General features: G+C 41.2%; 2 protein-coding genes across 3 annotated transcripts; both read left to right on the forward strand.

Moving 5' to 3' along the window:
• Positions 1–515: 515 nt before the first annotated feature.
• LOC112267066 (flotillin-2) lies at positions 516–12,313 on the forward strand. Its single transcript, XM_024445120.2, has 11 exons — positions 516–742; positions 3,047–3,128; positions 4,442–4,532; positions 4,723–4,846; positions 5,420–5,538; positions 7,390–7,503; positions 7,779–7,898; positions 8,235–8,449; positions 8,792–8,975; positions 9,477–9,626; positions 9,959–12,313. Exons 1-11 carry the CDS (start codon positions 694–696, stop codon positions 9,995–9,997), a joined length of 1,287 nt encoding a protein of 428 aa, XP_024300888.1. The 5' UTR covers positions 516–693; the 3' UTR covers positions 9,998–12,313.
• Positions 12,314–12,344: 31 nt separating this feature from the next.
• On the forward strand, positions 12,345–21,478 carry LOC112267068 (protein FAM222B-like). 2 transcript variants are annotated; one of them, XM_042297393.1, is made up of 3 exons: positions 12,345–12,918; positions 14,762–14,892; positions 15,064–21,478. In XM_042297393.1, the coding sequence occupies exons 2-3, from the start codon at positions 14,871–14,873 to the stop codon at positions 17,328–17,330; spliced, it is 2,289 nt and encodes a 762-aa protein (XP_042153327.1). In that variant the 5' UTR covers positions 12,345–12,918; positions 14,762–14,870; the 3' UTR covers positions 17,331–21,478. The 2 variants fall into 2 exon arrangements, with proteins under 2 accessions (XP_042153327.1, XP_042153329.1); XM_042297395.1 differs by having other exon boundaries at positions 12,345–12,828.
• Positions 21,479–22,336: the final 858 nt, after the last annotated feature.

A 22,336-nucleotide genomic window follows, 5' to 3' on the forward strand; every position in this document is an offset into this window, starting at 1 on the left:
ATAGATTTTCTATTGTGTTATTGACTGTACGTTTGTTTATCCCATGTGTAACTCTGTGTTGTTTTTGTTGCATTGCTTTGTGTTATCTTGGCTAGGTCGCAGTTGTAAATGAGAACTTGTTCTCAACTGGCCTACCTGGTTAAATAAAGGTGAAATAAAAATAATTTAAAAAAAAGTTCTCATGAAGGTATTATTACATTTCTTATCCGGCAGGGGGCAATCTTCTAACATAAAATGTGCATCTATCTTGACATGTTCTCCAAAACACAAAACACAAATTATATTAAATTGAGTAGGTCCTGAAGGTATTGCTTTGCATATAGAATTACATTCTTTATAATGTATTGTGAAGTTATATGTTTCTAAGAACTTTCTGTAAGAGAGTATATTTCCTTCTCTATCAATAGAAACTGCTACTACCTAGTGGCTACTAAGTACACTGCATGCGAAGGGAGAGAGCCCCATGAAGTGGGCAGGGCATGTCGTGTTGACAAACGTTAGCTTCTAGCTAGGCTACGTCACCGTCTTGATTTGGGGCGGGGGCTTGCAGGAGATTTAATAGGAAGGTGGCAAAGACGCTGTGAATGTTTACTGTTTTTAATCGAATTGAGAGACATTTAACCACACAACCAATATATATTACAATACAGAAGGGTTTCACGTATATTTGAGAGATTATATCGCCAGACGAAGATGGGTAGCTGCCTTACAGTTGGACCAAATGAAGCCGTGGTTGTCTCTGGTAGGTGTCCCCCCTTCCTGCCATGCTACTGTAGCTAGGAAGCTAACGTAGATAGCTTTCTATCATACAAGCTTAATTGTTAATATACGGTTATTTTAACCTATTCGTTTACCAACGGTTCAGTTAATGTATAGTGCTTCTACGCCTGCATTGCTTGCTGTTTGGAGTTTTAGGCTGGGTTTCTGTACAGCACTTTGACATCCGCTGATGCAAGAAGGGCTTTATAAATAAATGTGATTGATTGTATAACGTAAACTCGTACATCGCCTTGGTCCGTACAATTGCCCTTATTTTAGCGCCCCAAAAACGTAATACTTCCAGATCAACTGTAATGTCAATACCATTGTAAAGCACAATTGATTCCCTTTCCAACAGAATCAATTACATTACCTAAACGCTGTCCGTTTCTGCATAATTCAAGCAAGCAATGAGCCCCGTCGGGTCTTTTTAAAAATGGCGGGTGGGGGAAGAGAAACTAATGCAGAAGGAGAGATGTGTGTGTAACAGTATAACTTTAGACCGTCCCCTCGCCCATACACGGGCGCGAACCAGGGACCGTCTACACATCAACAGTCACCCACGAAGCATCGTTACCCATCGCTCCACAAAAGCGGCAGCTCTTGCAGAGCAAGAGGAACCACTAGGTCTCAGAGCAAGTAACGTCACCGATTGAAACGCTATTTAGCGCGCACGGCTAACATCCGTTACATGTGGGAAAATAGTTTTTTTTTTCACTCGATTTGTCCAACTTTTCACCTCAAATGTAAATAAAACACTATAAAGAGTTTATATAATGTGTCATTACATACCTATTTGAAGGTTTGTGTCGAATTTGAATCGGGTTTTTAAGTGATCTTAGAAGTAAACAGCGGCTTTGAGAATGATGATGCATGCAATGATGAAGCAAAAAATGACGAGGTATCCCCCTTACCCCCGCCACTGTCCATTTCTTGTTTCTAAGAAGTGCTACACCTGGTGGAGAGAGATTGTAAGACAGAAATAGTTGCTTTATGCGTGCTGTACGTTACGACATGACACGTCACGATGTAAAGGAGGGTCCGTTACATTACCATGTCAATCAACGCTTGAATAGAAACAGTTCACACCCCAGATTTTGAAGTCAACACAGTCTCTACAGTCCCATTCATTTTCTTTGTAGCCTCGTTTGAATGTTGTGGTTGCGCACATTTGTACGGAATGGGGTGAGTTTACTTAACGGATAAACAACTAAGTCATATCGCTTCACTAACGCTTCACTAACGTAGTTAGGCTAGGTTGTTACTAAACCTTGATCATGTCTCTCAGTTCTATTACATTACACATAAGAGTCACTGGAGGAAGGCGTCTTCTGTGGATATCAGACAGAGTTGAAAGCAACTCTGTCTGAACATTAACACGCTTTGATTGTGGTAGGATTTTAGAAGCATAAGGACTTGATCTTTCATCAAAGAAACTATTTTCAAAAAGGAAAATGTTAAGTTGATACACACCTTTTTTATAGGGTTATTGTTCCCACACAGTCATATCTCTATGTTAAAACACATAACTGTTAACTGTTTACGGAAGACAGAGGGACAACCTGTACTAATTAACTAACTCGCGTGCTCCGAACACCTGTGTGTAACCGAAGAAGGTCGCCAGAAACATATTGTCATTGAAAAATATTGTCGGCTGCAACTATGGTAAAGCCGGTTAAAACAGTGTACATTAAGTGTGTATTTTGCATTTGTGAAATGTAGATGTGATATGAAAGTAAAGGTATTTGTTTCTAGAACTGGATCGCATTTGTGAATCGATAGATTGATTATTTAATTGTTTTAGCTGCCAGGGCCAGTCTACCTGTGAAGATAGCAGTGGTGTAAAGTACTTAGGTAAAAATACATTAAAGTACTACTTAAGTCGTTTTGGGGGGTATCTGTACATTACTATTTATATTTTTGACAACTTTTACTTCACTACATTCCTAAAGAAAATATTGTACTTTTTACTCCATACATTTTCCCTGACAACCAAAAGTACATTTTGAATGCTTAGCAGGATATTTCTTGAACTGCATTGTTGGTTGAGGGCTTGTAAGTAAGCATTTCACGGTAAGGTCTACACCTGTTTTATTCAGAGCATGTGACAAATACAATTTGATTTGAATTCTGGAAACACAGTCACTTTAATGTTGCTGAACTGGGATGCGAGCCTTGCTAATGCAATGTGGCGACTAGTCTCCCCCAGTGCTGATGAATGATAGTCATTACCTGATGGAAATCTTGTGCCACTGCTCACTCACGCCTTGTCTGTTTCATTTCTCAGGTGCCTGTTGTGGCTCAGATGAGAAGACCTACATGGTGGGGGGCTGGGCCTGGGCCTGGTGGCTCATCACTGACATTCAAAGGTGAGACCGTCAGTGACGATGCCATGTTATGCTATAGAATTGTCTTCATCAGTCTATCAGCAATCATGGGTTGTTTTGCAAATGGTCTGGAGGAGGCTTGTTTTATTTATTCAATGGATAAATAAGACCAAATGTTTCCATACAAATACTAAATTGGATAAAAGGGCTGCCTGAGGTTTAGAAACCCACAATCATTTATGGACACAGCTCCAACAGGTTTTTCAGGTATCGTAGATTTCCACAATGATAGCCTATAATTCAGTAAACGCACCTATCATCTGCGAACTAAGAATCAGCCAGGAGGTGTGTGCGTGGAAGACTATTATTTTATTCTTTGCCACACTTTCCTGACTGACCTACATTGTGTTAATGAATTCTGGATGTTTCAAATGGAAACATGGCAAAGGACACTTGGCCCCACCTTAAACTACAGTACACATTCACTATTCTGCCTTTTTTCCCCGTGTGTCACTTGGCCCCATTCTTACCCTTTTTCACAGTAGGTTAGGTGCTGTCCTCTGTTTATTAACTGACTGTAAGGCATTCTCCCCTGGGTTTACATGAAAGCATGCAATGTTTTGTTTAGGGTTTCTTCAGGGTATTTTTGCTCAATAGCCAGTAACTAGTCGTTTGGGGCGTGTCAAGGAAGTGGTGGCAATAGAAGTAGTAAATCTCCAGAAACAATAAACATTCCACTACAGAAATATTCCATCACTGAAATGTTGCCATTGTGAAACTCCTCATGTGACTTCCCAATGATATTTATTCAATGATGAAATAAGATAACAATATTTCACCTGAGCCTCCAAATTATTCCATTACTTCTGCTCCTGATGTGTTGTCAGTGACATTGTCACATAATACTGATGCAGAGTGTTTTTCTCCTCTCCCTCTGTTATTGTGCTGTTAAAGGGACAATCTGCAGTTGCTATATCCATTTTTGGTTAATGATATGTAACCATTGATTCTTGAATAATTTAACTTATAAAGGCCGCATGAGCTTAGTTCAACTGTCGTACTCCATCAGAATGCAAAATATAAGCTTGTTTTACTATGTTTGTAAACAAAGCGAATGTAAACAAACACTGTATACTATAGCCTCACAAGATGGTTAAAACTATCATTTTGAAATCATGGATGGTCACTCCTTGTATCCATAGCTCTGTCTATGTATTTGAGTGGTTGCATTTCTACAGCCACATCCCTTAGCTTTTTTCAGAAACAGTGGGGAGAGAACGTGTCGTTATTGTTTCAACTGCAGGTTGCCCCTTTAAGGTCTGCATTAACTAAAATACTTTTTTTCCCTCATATAGGATTACACTGGAGATTATGACACTCCAACCCAAGTGTGAGGATGTTGAGACTGCAGAGGGCGTCGCCATCACTGTCACTGGGGTGGCACAGGTAAAAAATTAATTAAGTTGTATGAAACCGACACCATTGAATTGGAAAATGTCTTACCTATTTGTAATTTGAATTGTTATTGATTTTAATATCTTTTAATTACAAACTGCAGCTGTAGCGAGCTCTTTGTGTAAACTAACAACCAGGCCACAGTCTGTCTTTCCGAATCTCTCCTTCATCTCTTCTCCAGATCAAAGTGATGACAGATCATGATCTTTTGGCAATTGCTTGCGAGCAGTTTTTGGGCAAATCCGTCCCTGAAATCAAAGGAGTGGTTTTGCAAACCTTGGAGGGACATTTACGCTCAATTCTAGGTGAGGAGAATCTCTCCAAAGGAAAATATTTTTTTTTTTATGGTCTTCTGTTGATTTCAGTTGGTTGTTGTCAGCTTTGTTCTCTGTTAGTTGATGTAAATCAGTGGCTAAACCTCAGCGTCACACATACACATGGGTTTTGCTGTTGGGTCGTTTTTTTTCAACAACAAAGAATTGCAGATGGGTAGCTTTTCAAACAGTTTGTTCAAGCTTTGTACTAAATATAGCCTGTCTAAATTAAAATAATTTAGAAAAAAGTAGAAATGACAGTCAATGTAATGAGAGCCTGAATGTGTGAAAGGGTAACTTCTAAAACCACAAAACTGAAATCTGAGAATATAGACTACACTATTGAAAAGTAAACGTTATATGTTCTGTATTATGAGATTTTCATGTTTTACTTTATGATGATGATGACTTTAGAGATCTATGTGTTTTTATCAATGCATTTTATCTTTGTAAATACCCATGAATTTCAGTGATTATTTGACTACCATGTGGGATAACCTTAATTAAGTGAAGTAGGTCTATATCCAGTGTTGTAGAGACTGACAGGCTCTTCCCTCTCCCCAGGTACACTGACAGTGGAGCAAATCTACCAGGACAGGGACAAGTTTGCCCAGCTGGTGCGGGAGGTGGCAGCACCTGACGTGGGCAGGATGGGCATTGAGATCCTCAGCTTCACTATCAAGGTGAGTCAATTGGTGGTGCCATCAAGTGTGGAGGGTAAATGCAGTTAAACACACATTTTTATTTTAATGTTTTTGTTTTATTGGTGTGTTTTATCCTATGGCATTTAATGGATGATGTAAACCTGTTGATTGGGAGGCGACTCCACTTAACTAGTCTTCACCGTTGTTGATTAGGATTGAGTAATGGATTATTAGTAGTTCTAATAGCTGTGAGTTAGCCTAGACTGTCACAGTCCCCGGCAATGAGATCCACTTTTTATTATCAGCTTGTCGTGTCTCTAGTATAGTTAAATGAGATTACATGCTATTTTCAAATAAATTCCCTATGTTCAATTATTATTACGTGATTAAACTAATCATGTAAACTTAATTAACTAGGAAGTTGGAGCACCACTGAAGCATTAGTTTATATACAGCGGCTATCTCCCGAATCCACTCTTAAAGATCTGAAGCTCTTTTATATCAATAGCAATCAATCATTAATTATTCTTTACATTATATCAGTCTCATCTGAACGTCGTAAAATTCTTGGTTATCGTCACGAACACTAGCATAAATTATGAATCAGCGATATACAAATTGGCATTAATTATTTACTAACTAACTAATCAAATCACAGAAATACATAACAAACAGTAGATATTGTTTACTAACAATGATAGGAAAGTCCCTAGTGGGTAAAGCCGATATGACAGTTTGGTAGACAAAAGGGAAGGGTGAGACTGAGAGCAGGAAAGACAAAATAGATTAATTACACAGTATATATTTATATTAATTGAAATGCTAATCCTTGCACATGAATGGCTGCTCATTCGAGAATAATTGCAGGTATATATTTACGCCCGTATGTCGTTGTTGTCTTCTCTGTTGGAATCCGGTCCGTCTGCTGGAGAGTTCATCAGAGTCTCTCTGGTTGCGTTTCCCTGAAGATTAAAGTATTTTGTGGTTGTTAGAATGGGTACTAAAGAGTACCATTCGGGAATATTCTCATAGAATAGATGTTTCGGCGGTTGTTGGTATTCTTGTTCTATGTTTACATCATTTTTAGCTGCGGACTAGTAATTATACATCTAAGATTTGCTCTTATTCTGTAGGGATCAATAGTCTCAGAGTTTAACCATTCCCAGCCATGTAGCCAATGCTCCATGTGGTATAGTCCTGTCCTTTGGTAGAGTTGTAGTTTAAACCACTTCACACACCAGCATCTCTAAGACATGTTTTGGTCTTAGAGATTCAGCCATTTGCAACCTTAGCTCACGCTGGGGTTTGCTTAGTCTGATGTGAATTTCATCAGGAGTTGGTTTTATACGTAACAGTAGAAAAGGGCGGTCCATGGAGCGTAATGTGATGTCTAGGCTCATGGGGGTGTGGCTACTGACTAGTTCATCTTTAGATGTTAACCTGGCAGCTGGGAAATGCACACTTTAAGAGATACCTTTATGTGTGTTTCCTGTTCTTCATGAGATCATCAAATGAAACACACTCGTCATAACTGTCCTTTAAGTGTCCACGGATTATTCTCAAAAGTAGCAATATGGTTTAATTCTCTCATTTTGGGGATTAGGAGTTTGGCCAAGTCTCTGTTCTGGGAGACACTCTCCCTCAATACTGCATGGTCGTTTCTACCTGGTATTTACGACCGGAGGTGATAAACCTGGGTTGTGAGAGAGGGTAGAAGCCATAATCTACACCCAGAAAGGGCCACGTCATGACAAGCTCTTTACTGCAAGTGCGACAATCAATTAGATGTTATTACGTGTTGATGTTGGACATTTTATTTACATTTTTGTTCCCTCAAGTATCTCTGGTAGTGTATGGTAATCTGAGCTACTGTGTGTGTGTGTGTTGTAGGATGTCTATGATAAAGTGGACTACCTGAGCTCACTGGGGAAGACTCAGACAGCAGCAGTCCAGAGGGATGCAGACATCGGTGTGGCAGAGGCAGAAAGGGATGCTGGGATAAGAGTAAGATTCAATTCAATAAATGTAATAATTCCAGAGGGGCAATTATTTCTAGGGTTATGTTTGTCTGTATTAATGTACATACATTTCATTTGAAAGGTTTGTAAGCTCATTTTATTAATTTCCCCTTTTCCTTTCCTCATACGCTTCCACTCTGTTTCTCTCTCCTCATACTTTCGCCCTTTCTCTCTCTCTCTCTCATGTACATTCAAATCTCTCTCTCTCATTGTCTCTCATTGTCTCTTTCTCTCTCTTGTTGTCTCACTCTCTCTCACCAGGAAGCAGAGTGCAAGAAGGAGATGATGGATGTCAAGTTCCTGGCCGACACAAAGATGGCAGACTCCAAACGAGAACTTGAACTGCAGAAGGCTGCTTTCAACCAAGAAGTCAACACCAAGGTCTGCATGAACTCCATACTCCACTTTTGAATGTCAGTTAAATGAGTACAGTGCGATAGAAATTCCAGTCTACTAAATTATTCTATGATGTTGGTCCATCTGAGTCTAAATTATCAGTAGGCGTTAGTAATTTAGTAAATGCGACATTTTACACGATCAGAGAGCCCGGAATTAACATTAAATATAGCCCTAAGCAGCCAAACGCTCCCTCCAGCCAACCTCAACATTAAAAACTCCTCTATCAACATAGACGGCCATGTCATGATCCTGTCTCTCTGTCTGTGTGCTTCAACATGGACGTCTTGGTCATGTCTCTCTCTGTCCCTGTGTCTCCAGAAAGCGGAAGCCCAGCTGGCCTATGAGCTGCAGGCAGCTAAAGAACAGCAGAAGATCAGGCTGGAGGAGATGGAGATTGAGGTGGTTCAGAGGAAGAAGCAGATCACCATTGAGGAGAAGGAGATTTTCCGCACAGAGAAGGAGCTCATCGCCATGGTGAAGAGGCCTGCCGAGGCAGAGGCATACAAGATGCAACAGCTGGCTGAGGGACAGAAGTGGGAACATCTTTTATATCATAACAGAGCATATCCACAGTACCGTTATACGCTTACCTAACTGTAACATACAAACTGTCGTTCACTAGTGATTCCACTCAACTTCATGTGCATTGTCTTCTATCACAAAAACATTTTCTACACATATAGATTGGTAGCACTTCATTTAACTGTGAAAAAAAGGGTTGTTTTTTAACAAGTGAGCAGTTAAAATGGTAATTACACAATAATAGCATATGAATTCAATTGTTTCCTTTGGAAACTAGCGGATACTTTTTTGTCTCTTTTGGAAAACAATCTAGTTTCCCAGTTGTTCTGATACAAGTGCGTTGTGTCTTTCAGGATGAAGAAGGTTCTGACGGCCCAGGCAGAGGCAGAGAAGATCCGGAGAATAGGCGAGGCAGAGGCTGGCTCCATTGAGGCTATAGGGAAGGCTGAGGCTGAGAAGATGAGACTGAAGGCTGAGGCTTACCAGCAGTATGGAGAGGCAGCCAAGACTGCTCTTGTCCTGGAGGCCCTGCCCAAGGTAACAGACTATGGAATTAATTGGTTGTTTTAAATGCAGTGTATTCATGCGTGCGTTCGAATGGTTTAGATTTGATCAAATGAAATCACTACTGCCTTGACGAGACCCTTCATACAGATGTATTCATATTGAGGTAGTAATGTGTAGATGTACAGTAGACACACTCATTAACATGCCCCCAGATAAACCTAGTAACATTGATACTAATCAAGCAGTAATAAACAGTTATAATCTAGTAACTGTAATAATGCCGGTGTTTGACTTTTTATTTCTGACTGGACAAAGTACAGTAGTATCAGTCATCAGCCAGTAGTTATCTACAGTATCTTTGTCAGCCAGTGTTAAGAGGTGGTAGCCTGCATGTATAAGTGTCAGATTACACCATCTTAAAGTGACTCAGAAGTCAGATGATTGGTTGATGTAATATGCCATTATATATCATAAATGTGTTTTGTGATGTGAGCACAATAAAAACATCTCAATGTGCCCAAATCTTCCTAGATTGCAGCCAAGGTGGCGGCGCCGCTGGCCAGGACCAATGAGATAGTAATCCTGAGCGGGGAGGGAAACCATGTGACGGGGGAAGTGAACCGCCTCCTGGCTGAACTTCCTGTGTCTGTCAACGCCCTCACAGGAATTGACCTATCAAAGGTAATTAGGGGCTGGACAGGAAGTGGAACTTCACTTAGTGTCAGTATAGTATTGTTCACCAGACATGCATGGTGAAAATGGTAGGTAAAACAGATTAGTGAGTCCATAGAAATATAATTACACCCATCATGGAACGTTGACTTGTATAGAGTGGTAATGTCTGTTCTAATAATTCTAATTCTATGAATTAGCCAATATGTCCTACAGAATCCTATTGGTGCTGCTGGATTGTTCTAACCTACATGCAATTTTTCAGAAATAGTGAAATGAAACATTAGCATACAATATCTCTTTCTACCCTAAATAGATTTTTTTTGTTCCCTATTCAACAGATCCCACTACTGCAGAGGATGACTGATGCTCAGGCCTGAAAACAATCTTTCCCTTCTACTCTCTGTTTTATGCACTCTCATAGACTGCCTTCAATACCCTTGAAATTATTATTTATTTATTAAATATGAACAAGTGGATTTTTTTAAACCTCTGGTGCCTTAATTTCTACAGGACCAGAATATCTGCATGTACCGCTGCTCCTTTATATACTCTATGTATCTTTTGAGTTCACTACTTTTTGAATCATGAAGCTTTTTACAATAAGTAGATCGCATGACATTGTTATCATTTAGCATGAACTGAGCCTTTTTGATTTTACTCATAAACCTCTCTAGTCTCTACCTTACCATATCATGTCAGTGAACAGCTGTCAAGAAGAGCAACCTCTATGATTTTCTTTCAAAGTTGTAACTCACCGTGCCTATTATATACTTCATTATTACTCAGTAATTATCTCTTCTTGCTCTCATGTGACTATTTTATAGATTATGGAAGTTACTGTACTCTAATGTATATAACTTTTAATTTAACTGATTTAATTTGTATCCTTTATGATGAGTTATGGGTTTTCACAATCAGGTGACAAGTTGTATCAAGTGCTACATGAAACAAGGTGCTCACTGCTTACTATCCTCAAATAATTGATTTAGGTTTCTACTTAGTTAAAACTCTGGGTAACTGGGAATTCTTCCCACTCTTTAAGAAATCATGTGTTTTCATTTAGTTTTATGTTGTAAACATTGTTTAGTACATTATTCCAAACACACTTTCATTTATAGCAACATGAATGGCTTTTTATACTCATCCCAGAAACCTGATTGGCAGTCCTTTTGTTTCTTTGGCTATGATGCATCTTTCTGAATTGGCGTGAAGTAAGTTGAAGTACTGAATTGACTTGAAGTAAGTTTGAGGGAGAGATTAAGTACTTTGTGGGATTCTAATGATGTAGTGTAATTTATTGAGATGTCTTTGTCCTGGTGAAAGTTCAGTATGTGAAATTTTGAAGGGTTTTTGAGTCCAAGAAGTAAAATGGTGTAACTCATAGCCAAACGCTAGTCATTGATCCTTATCATTTTTATTATACAGGAATAGGTATTTAAAAAAAATATGAGCTGTGATATGTTTTTAAGAAGTAATTTAGTTCATTCTGTTGATTTCTTAATTTCATGTTTCAATTGATTAGTGTGACTTGATTATAACATTGACAGACACTTGTTGCAGTTTTATATAGTAATATAAGTACATTTTAAGCCATGTAAGACAGCTCTTCAGGTTCTGTCCACGATGTAATCTTTGTTAAAGATAACTGTATATCATACACTTGTCAGAGAAAGATATCACTCCCGTTTAGACAATGCTGTTCAATGTATTTAGTCATTTATCTTGCTTTTAATCATCTATAATTGTGAAAATGGGTATATGTACTGTTACACTATTGTCATTCCACATGACCTCCATGTTTATGATCTGTTTGTTGAGCTCATTCCAAGACTGAATCACAATCTCTGATTTATATTGGCTTTTTGTTGTATTGTGGTTAGTCATCGTAGAGGTAAAAGACTAACTTTCTGCTTGTTGTTTAGTATCACTATTTACGTTGTAATCTTAACCGAAGTGGAGAGTAGCCCTTTGTACAAGGACAGGGAAACGGCAGATCTTGGTCATTTTTATATATATATATATATATATATATATATGTATGTATGTATGTGGATGCCATCATCACTGATTTGGAGACTTGCACTATTCAACATGAGATCATGGAAATGGGAAATCAAGATGGGAAAACTCCCAGCTATCATGTAAGTGGACAGATTACAAAAAAGCACTGAGCAAATTATAAAGAATATCATCGCTCAAATGATGATTGGAAAAATGTTTCCTTGTCCTTTCCCCCTCCCAGACATATCATAATGTTCGTTTTAATTAGTCAAATGAAAACGACTTGTGAAGGACTGTTACTGTAATGTTTATTTTTGTCTGCCCTCAAGTTGATTTGACTCTACTTCATTGCAGCCATTGTAATCTAAGTAATTTTGCCAATACTGTGAAAAGATTTCAGTTGTGTAACAGCTGTAATTTGGGTTTTTGAGTTACATTGTGGCTTCATGACCAAATGCATTGTTCTGGCTAAGCTTTAATTTTTTTGACAATCCACTAAAGATACTTTTTTACTTTTTGGATACTTTTTGTGAAAATAATTATCACTTTACTGTTGTGTCAAATATGCACTCCATCTTTTTGAGTCAATGTAGATGTTTTTATTTTTCAACAGGACTAGATATTTGTGAATGTTACACAATATTACCATATTTCAGTCTTCATCTGTCATGCTAATAAAATTACAACAAATATTTGTGCTCTTTTTCTAATAATTCAGTATCTTCCATCGATGTGGACAGCTGCAACATTCATGGCATGTAAATCCCGATTTTTATTTAACTAGGCAAGTCAGTTAAGAAATTCCGATTTACAATGACGGCCTACCGGGGAACAGTTGGTTAACTGCCTTGTTCAGGGGCAGAACGACAGATTTTGACCTTGTCATCTCGGGGATTCGATACAGCAATTTTTCGGTTACGGGCCCAACGCTTTTCGGTTACCGCCCCAGTTAGTCTTGCGATACTTTATTAATTTGAGCCAAAGCCTGTCACTCATTCAATAAATCCTTATCATAATTCGTTTTTAGTGCATCTGGAAGAATCTCAGGACTTTCATCTCATCAGGAATCTCAAGGAATATCAGTCAGGCATTGAGTATGCACACCTAAAATATGCGTAATAAAGGTCCTAAAACCCACAGAGTGCCCACTGCGCATGTGTTCTCAAAGTTGCTGTTGCAGAAAGCAAATACCAGAAATAAGTCATTGGTGAGCTAACAACATAACCAAAATATCTATGTTCGATCATCTCGCTAAAATGACGTTTTCGCAAATGCCTTTCTCTTGACTTCGCGGGGAGTAAGTATTTAGCGTATTATTTGTTTTTGGTGTTTCCTTTAGCAAAAGTGTTACTTCAGTAGCCATCAGTAGCTGGCTAACGTTAGCTAGTTAGCCTAGCTGATCGCTAGCACCACAAAGCATTGAACACTTCTTTGTGCTGCTATGACTCGAGGTATTTAACACTAGCTTGTTAGCATTCATCATTGGCTTGCTTCTTTATTAACCGGTTAACTTAGGCTACAGTTACACGAGAAGGTAGCTAGTTAAGTAACGTTACAGATGTAAAACTACAATTCCAGGGTTATATTATACATTTAAAAAATATATACTTTTGGCACGCAAATATTGTCAGTACAGTAGCTAAGTAGCTAGCTAGTGTTCATTTACATTTTGAATGGTCTATTGACTACTAGACAATGCTGCTCAAAGATGACACCAGCTAGATAATATTTAAGAATTCTTTGTTCATAACTAGCGAGCTAGTTAAATGCATGTCCTGGTATTCTAGATCAGAGAAGCCCTACCTAGGCTACAACCACGTTGAATGACTAGTGTTATTGATATTTACGCAATGATGCAGTAACATTTCTGGTAGACCCAGTCATCTGACTGAATATATTTATTGTAACTAGTAGCTACATGTCCATAATTTTCAAGAACTGGTCAGCTGGATACACTAACCAGCTACAGTGTAAGACGTATCATGCTTGAGTCATTGGGACTTCTGAATTCTGTCACATTTAGCTTAGTTACAGAACTGAAAAGGGTTCTGGGTGACAAGGCACCATTATATACATCACACAAAGCTGTTCTGCATTGCTTATTATTGTAAACTATTGACACACATACCTAAATGGTACCCTATTCCCTATATAGTGTACTTCTTTTGACCAGAGCCCTATAGAGTGGTGAGGAGTTTATTGTGTCCGGAAGGAAATTCACCATTCATTTTCTGTATTCAGGGTTCACTCAAACATCCTTTTGAGTTTTGTTCTACTGTTGACAGTTACATCTGATTTTGAGATTGTATATCGACTTGCTCCTTAAATATAAGTCATCTGACTTATTATTTTCAGTCTGAATTGTTTAATCAAACCTTTTGCAGCCGGTTCCTTATATCAGGGCATAAAAACTATAATCTGTTTCCTGAATTAGCCTAGTGTGCATGTGCGCCCAGCTGGTACACATGCACACTACTGATGGCCCAAGCTCGTTTTCCCTGGCTAAACTAGCTGGCTAACTGAATGCTAGTTTTCAAATACTGCACCCTCAATTCTGATTCTAACAACACAGCCAGATATGTACAGTACCGTATCCTTTTTTTCAACTGACTATTGTAGTTGTTGATTAAATCAGACTTTATTAATATGATGAGCTATCCAGAAACGTCATGAGGTAATTGGCACAGGAAAATATCAGCTCTACAGATCACAATGACTATAATGAATGGCTAAATTACTTCCGGACACTAATGGTCTTTGGGGTGCCTCTTCCTCGTCACCACCCTATGGGCCTTGGTCAAAGTAGTACACTATATAGGGAATTGGGTGTAATTTGGGATGCACACACAGAGATTGGTGAAGGCAGCTGGAGGCTCTCTAGCCGGTAGCCATCATGCAGTCTGTCCTGCTGTGCCCTGAGAAGGGAGAAAAGGCGTCTCCATCTTAAGCCCGCTGCTATCTCTGTCTATCTGCAGGCAGCGTGTTTGCTGTTGAAGGCTGGGGTGCAAATGCCGGCTGATTACTGACTGCCATTTTAGAACGGTCACATAATGTACAGTAAATAAATAGCCTCATGGCTGAGTCATTTTACATGGTCAATGTGGTGTTTGACTGCTGATGTGTGTGTGTGTCTCTCTCAGCATGGTGAGGAGAGCGTTTCCCATGTTGCATTAGTGGAAGTGTGACATGCTGGCCTGTCTGCCAGCATCATCAGGTTAACCTACCCCCCGATTTCTCTCCCACACGCAGATGAACACTGGACTTCAGCAATGTAAGTGTTTTTATTTGATATAATTGAGTACTATAATATCAGAGAAATCAGTTTCCTCTTCATATTTCTACTTAATTAGTTGTATATCTGTTCCAGTCATTAGTTGAATGAATTAACTTTGGTTAGGCTAAAATGTATTGTTCCCTCCCTCTATCCTTGTTCCCATCCTAGGGGACACTACACAGAAGATGAAATCTGCCAACTATCCAACCCCAGCAGAATTGGATGCCTTTGCTAAGAAAGTCGCCAACAATCCTCTGACCATAAAGATCTTCCCCAACAGTGTCAAAGTACCACAGAGGAAGCACATCCGCCGCACTGTGAACGGGTTGGACACATCCAGCTCCAGCCAGCGCCAGAGTTCTTACCCGTCTCAGGTCAGCAGCACCAGAGCGGGCCTCCTGGCCGTCCTCCGCACTTCGCCTGGCAAAGGCGTCCTCACAGACACGGACAGCAGCCGAGCCCATCTGCTTCCCAAACCATCCATGAACCTCCACAGCGGGCCATACGTTGCTCAGAGCACTTTAAACCACCCCCAGCCTGTCCCCCACCTCCAGGGCATGTCTCAAACCCAGCCCCAGGCATTGGCACAGAAAAAGGGCCATCCACAGCATGCTCTGCAGCACAACATGCCTCACCCCATGACTTCACAGCCACCGAATATGCCTCAAACTTTACAGCAACAGAACATGGCCCACCCTCAAACTTTACAGCTGCAACAAAGCTTGTCCCAGCTGCAAACGGTACAGCAGAATGTCCAGCGGCAGCAGAGTTTGCCTCACACGCAGACTTTACAACAGCAGCAGCAGCAAAATCAGACTCGGCCACAAACCTTACAACAGCAGCAACAACAGCAGCATATTCTTCATCCTCCGACTCTGCAGCACCAGACTCTTCCCCACCAACAAGCTTTACTACAGCAGGCTCGGGCTCAAGGTCTCCGGCACCTGCCTGAGGTAGCCCAGGCCCAGCCTCCACCTAGTCTGCAACTTTCCCAGGGCCTGCAGCACCCCCACTGCCTGCCCCAGTCACAGTCTCTCCCCCAGGGCCTGCGACACCTGTCTGATGTGGCCCAGGCCCAGCCACCCAGTCTGCAACATTCCCAGGGCCTCCCCCCATCTCAGTCTCTCCCCCAGGTCTCCAGTGCTGGCCCTGGCTCCCCCTCTGCTTCCAATGCCCTGCAACCCCAGCCAGGCCCCCCCTATGGCCCCAGGAAGCTGCCAGATGCAGACGCCCCACCAAACGTAACCGTATCTACCTCCACCATCCCACTGTCCATGGCGGCCGGCCTGCACCACAACCGGCCGGGCACCGACCTGAGCAGCATCGTGCACCAGATCAACCAGTTCTGCCAGGCTCGGGCTGGACTAGGCGCCACCTCGGTGTGCGAGGGCCAGATCGCCAACCCCAGCCCCATCAGCCGTAACCTCCTCATCAATGCCAGTTCCAGGGTCAACACACCCCACAACTTTGGCCTCCTTCCCTCGTGCCTGCTGGGCCACACAGAGAAAGCCCCTGGAGGGTCCCAGGGCCCTGCTGGTGCTAATGGCCTACAGCCCAACATGGCTGTCATGAACCGGATGCCACCTACTTTCCATACTGACACGAAGCAGCAGTTACAGCAGCAGCAGTTACAGCAGCAGCAGTTACAGCAGCAGCAGTTACAGCAGCAGCAGTTGCAGCAGTTACAGCAGCAGCAATTACAGCAGCAGCAATTACAGCAGGCTCACCAGCATCAACATCAGTTACAGCAGCTCCAACAGGTTCACCAGCAGCAGCAACAACATCATCAGTTACAGCAGCAACATCAGCTCCAACAGCAGCAAATCCAACAGCAGCGCTCCTGGAACCAGCACCAGCTGGCTCACATGCAGCATCTGCCTGATGGAGCCCAACCCTGCAAGAACCCCAGGAGGGAAGCCCCCTCTGGGCCTGGCTTCCCTGCCAAGACCCACAATTACCCCCAAAAGCTGCTGGCCCCACAGCCACAATCTTTCCCCATTAAACACCCATCAGACAAGACAACCCCCTCGCCCCCCGTCACCGGCCCAGCGGGCGGCACCATGCCAAGCTACACCAACGGGCGCTACTTGCAGGTTCCATGGGACAGCGTCCTACAAGCAGCCAAAAGTGACGGTCTAGGCCCACAGGATTTGCCCATGGCCTTCCAGGGGGGCCCGGAAGGGGCCTCCATAGACTGCAGCACACCAGGATCACAGTACCGACCTGGAGCCAGACCCGGGGTCCCAGACCTGGGTCAGACCAAGCTGATGCAGCAGAATGTGTCTGATTACCTGTCTGGGGATTTCCAGGCGTTCCAGCAGAACCCAGGCGCCATGGGGAAGATACCCAGGCCCCCCATGGGTAGAGCTCCAGCCCAGAGCCCAGAGCTAGGTAACAGTAGAAATATCCATGCTCACCACCCAGGCTATAGATAGATATCTATCTCTCTTCACCTCACCAGTCGTGTGTTATGGTTGGTGAATGATTTCAAGGTTACAATCAGGTGTAAACATGTAGATATCTTGCAAGTGATCAATTGAATGTTCTCCCTAGTCGGTTGCTCCTGCTCTCAATGTTTTTTTTTAATGCGTCCTCAGCCCTTTAAAATGGTATCTGTTAAACCTTAGTGCCAGATGAAAGGTTTTATATTGCTATTCCGGTGATGAGGAATACTTACTCATACCACAACATGGACATCTGCTGATTGTAGTATTTTCTGGGATACGCTATTGTGATCTAGGACTAGTTAGAGAACATAGTAGGGCTACTTCCTTTCCACATAATAAGTGCCAGTTATGCCCAGGTTGTCATGGAACCAACCACTCCCTTTTACAGTGGCTGAAAATTGGGTTTTCTTTCCTGTCCTATGTTTACATTTACGCATCTATAAAAAATCCATATAGACATGATGGAGGATACATGCTTTTTAATGCCCCAATGGGACTAATTTGCTGAAGGGGTATTTGTGTATGCTAATATGAATCAGGTCAATGTCTAAGAGTATATTCTTACTTCAATCTCTCCCAATATACAGTAAGGTAATGCTACAGCCATTGTGTCCTGTCCTCTTGTGTATGGTAAGGCCTTAAGACGGAGTGCTTTTGAAGTCATTTTTAATTGTTTATTTTATCCCTACCGTGTGAGGTTACTTTAATTGTCTCTACTTGAATTTCACCGGTGACGTTTTCAGTATGAAGACTTGGAGAATCAAGATGTTATGCTAAACATTTACAAAAGGAACAAAAGCTCACTTCTGGAAAAACATTAAATGTCTTAGAATAATGTGAACCCTGTAGAATCAATCCCCTGATCTTGAAAGGGATTGTCTGTGTGCGCAAAGACCAAATTGATCACTTGCAAGTACAACTGAACATACCAGAGGGTTAATGTTATTTGCTACTTTGTTTCACCATTCTACACTACTGTAAACAATTCCTTGTGGATCTTTGCCTGTCTGTGGGGGTTTTGGTAAGCTGAGGGGTATCCTACGAAGCAGGTTTGTGGAGTTAGAGAGGTAACTTTGCTCAACTGAGTTCAACTCGGGATAACCGGTCATACGAAAGTGGCTCACCTTTTAGCCAGGTAAATCTCTGGCAACAAATCCTTCAGAACTAACCTGCTCTGGGGAAGGCTAACTCCACTTACACTGAATGAAATGACTGAGCCACGAGTGGAGGACCAACAGAGTTAGATTTCCACCCTCTTGCAAAGATGGCGTCATGATCCCTTTCATTTGAGGAAGATTAGTGATTTAAATATTTAATACATTTTTGTTTGTCTTAAAGAGTAATGTTAAACTATATCACATGACATATTTGGTCATGACAATGGATTTTATACTTCACACCCAGTAGCACTTTTAATAACTTAATAAAATGTTATCGATAGGAGTGGGGGGAAAAGGTCCTTGTGGTTGTTCATTGATTAACCACACCAAGTTGGCATCAACGATAAGTAATAAAGATGGTGCTTCTAAAAGCCCATTTCATTCCATAGTCTGTGGTATTTGAAAGATTTTATTTTTGATTTCACCACAAATGAAAATGTGGCACTGACTCGCCCATGGATTGATGTTTCAGCCATGTGCGACATACATGTGCAGTTACTACCCTACCCTGCGGCTGAGCAATATCCACTGTCGTAGTACGAATAAGAGCTGGATTGTGATGCTAACAGAATCTGGCTAGCTTTAGAAAACCCTGAGTAGATCTAGCTTGCTTCGTAGGATACGTCTGTCCTTCACTTGCTAGCCTAACCCTGATTGTATATTTTCTCTGTACTACCTAGAAAGAAGAACTGAGGTCCAGTTCTTTTAAATGCAGGTTACCTCATGCTAGTAGATGGGTCTAGCCATAGAAATAGATTTACTTCTATTATTCTAGTAATTGTATTTCTATGGGTCTAGCATGCTGCATTTTTCCTCAGTTTAGCTTGGGTAACGGCTTACTCTTGTGATGGCCCCACATTCCTCCTCCCTGATAACTCTTGAAAAAAAGCCTTAAAATGTTATATTAGTTACCCTCGACACCTTAAATGTTGTATGACTTACTACATACACCATGCTGGATTTCCTCAAACTGCATGGTGTAGAATCCTATATCAAATAGTTATGATACTAGCAATTGTTTCTGCATATGTTTTTATTTAAGGACACTTAAATTGCTAAGTAAAAATCCTCCTTTTAATGGATGAAAAGTATGAATAATATTTAGCAGAGTTTTATAGGTGTGTGTGGCACTGGGCTGTAACTATGGTCTTCAGACTACGTTTCTTTAGTTGTTTCTATGTGACAAATAGCCTTCAGTAATTTAGATCTTAGCTAATTTATTTCCTTGATCACTGCATTCTGAAGCCATAGGTTTTTCCTCATAGGTGCCATAGGTAAAGCATATCATCAGACACAAAACAATGCAAACCGACGTCTCACAATTAGCTGCATTCAGTAAGAGATGGAAAGATCATAAGTCATTTTATGTAGCCTTAAAGGTGCTACACATATGATTTTGCATTGTCATTTCATAAAATGGCCATAATATATCTGCAGTAATAGTGGAATGATATCGTTTCATAGTATTACATACCTGCCCAATTAGCTGTGATATTCGTCTCCCGCCAGAGTAACATGTTGTTGAAATGGGAAAGCTGTTTTGACTTTGGCTGTGTTATTTAGTCGAAATCGGGTCAAGCGGCCAATGTAAAAATCGCTCCGTAATTTCCTGGTTGCTAAAATTCCACACGGTTCCCTCAATTTCAGTTGTATGTGAGAAAACAAGCACTGAATAGTGTAGGGAATCATTGTACCATCTAAATCTCAGTGAAATATATTTTCAATAACAACAAATATATCGTTTTTACAGCTGTTACGAAGCTGGTGGACCAAAACCGAAACTAAAAGGCTCGAGTGAGTCTCCATGTTATGGGGAAATGGGTTGCGGGAGAGGGTAGATTTTGTTTTGGAAGTAGCCTAATGCTGTTGCAATTCACCAAGCTTCCTGATAGAACTTGTCCCCTTTGTAGCACCTTTTAATCTTATGGATTGAGCTTTCTTCCCTGAGGGCGGTAGCTAGATTCTGTTGTTTGGCTCTTACTACTGTTGTGTGCCTGGCCCTTGAAGCTGCTAATGAATTCAAGTCTGAACACACAATAGTGTGTGTGTGTGTGTGTGTGTGTGTGTGTGTATATGTATAGTAATGATGTATGGGTTGTACTAGTGGAATAAAGGTTACTATTTATACTGTGTTGTCATGGATTTTAGAAATGTGAGATGGTAAATCTTTGCAGTGGAAATGGACCAACTGTTGCTACAGTGAACCAAGCAATGTACCTGTCGTTCTATTTTAGCTGATTTGACCTGTTTTATAATGTTGTACAGCTCGAAGAAAATCAGGTTTACAGTTACTATTTCATATGAAGTACCTCCACTGGACTTAATATGGAATGTGTGTCTGCGAGAGCGAGAAAGGGTGTGAAGCATAGCCTAGGTGCTTGTGCACACTACACAGTGGTGCACTTCTATCCATTGTTGGGGGCCCAAGCTTCTAACTGTAACTACTGATACTAGACAGAAGTCCGTTCTCACGTGCCACAATGTTTCCAGACACTGTTAGGAGTCTGAATGATTGCTACTGAACCACTGACCAAAGTCACCAAGCTTTCCCCACCACCATGGCCCAAATCCTAGATACAGGCTGTGTACAAAATGGCACTCTATTCGCTCTATAGTGTATGACTTGACCTAGGGTACTATTTAGAAAATAGGGGGCCATTTTGGACACAAACATTCTTTGGGCAGGTTGGATTGAATTAAGTTTAATGACTCATGCTATTTTAAGGTGGTGACAAAAGTTGTCTACTGCCCTCTAGACAGTTGTAAGAACAGCATGTGGGACTGTGATGACTAAATTGTGCTTGTGAGTTTCTGCTCCACATAAGTGGAAATGTGACATGAATGGCAGTGGTTGGGGAAGCTCATGTTTCTCTACTTTGTAGAATTGTGTTATTCCAGTTTGCCTATCCTTCAGAAACTATGCCTTGCACAAACATTCTCCCCTAACCAAAATAAAGTTTGCATTTGCAAAACCGATTCTGTTTATTTTATTTGCAACAGCAAGGCTTGAGGTGATACGTATTGAATTTTCAAAGGATATACAATGAGTCATTCTAAACATGTGCATTCAGAAAGTACTCAGACCTTGTCTTTTTCCACATTTTGTTACGTTACAGCCTTATTCTAAAATGTATTACTTGTACCCCCCCTCTACACACTATCTCATAATGACAAAGTAAAAACAAACTGATATCACATTTACATAAGTATTCAGATGCTTTACTCAGTGCTTTGTTGAAGCACATTTGGCAGCGATTACAGCTTCAAGTCTTTTTGGGTGTGATGCTACAAGCTTGGCACACCTGTATTTAGGGAGTTTCTCCCATTCTTCTCTGCAGATCCTCTCAAGCTCTGTCGGGTTGGATGGGGAGCATCACTGCACAGCTATTTTCAGGTCTCTCCAGAGATGTTAGATCGGGTTCAAGTCCGGGCTCTGGCTGGGCCACTCAGGGACTTTAAGAGACTTGTCCCAAAGCCACTCCTGCATTGTCTTGGCTGTGTGCGTAGGGATGTTGGCCTGTTGGAATGTGAACCATCGCCCCATTCTGAGGTCCTGAGCAGGATTTCATCAAGGATCTCGGTCTGAAATCAAGAGAGAACTCTTTGGCCTGAATGCCAAGTGTCACATCTGGAGGAAACCTGGCACCATCCCTATGGTGAAGCATGGTGGCAGCATCATGCTGTGGGGATGTTTTTCAGCGGCATGGACTGGGAGACTAGTCAGGATCAAAGCAAACATGAACGGAGCAAAGTACAGAGAGATCCTTGATGAAAACCTGCTTCAGGACCTCAGACTGTGGCGAAGGTTCACCTTCCAACAGGACAACGACCTGT

This window comes from Oncorhynchus tshawytscha, linkage group LG14, assembly GCF_018296145.1.
Source record: "Oncorhynchus tshawytscha isolate Ot180627B linkage group LG14, Otsh_v2.0, whole genome shotgun sequence".
In the NCBI taxonomy this organism is placed as follows: Eukaryota; Metazoa; Chordata; class Actinopteri; order Salmoniformes; family Salmonidae; genus Oncorhynchus; species Oncorhynchus tshawytscha.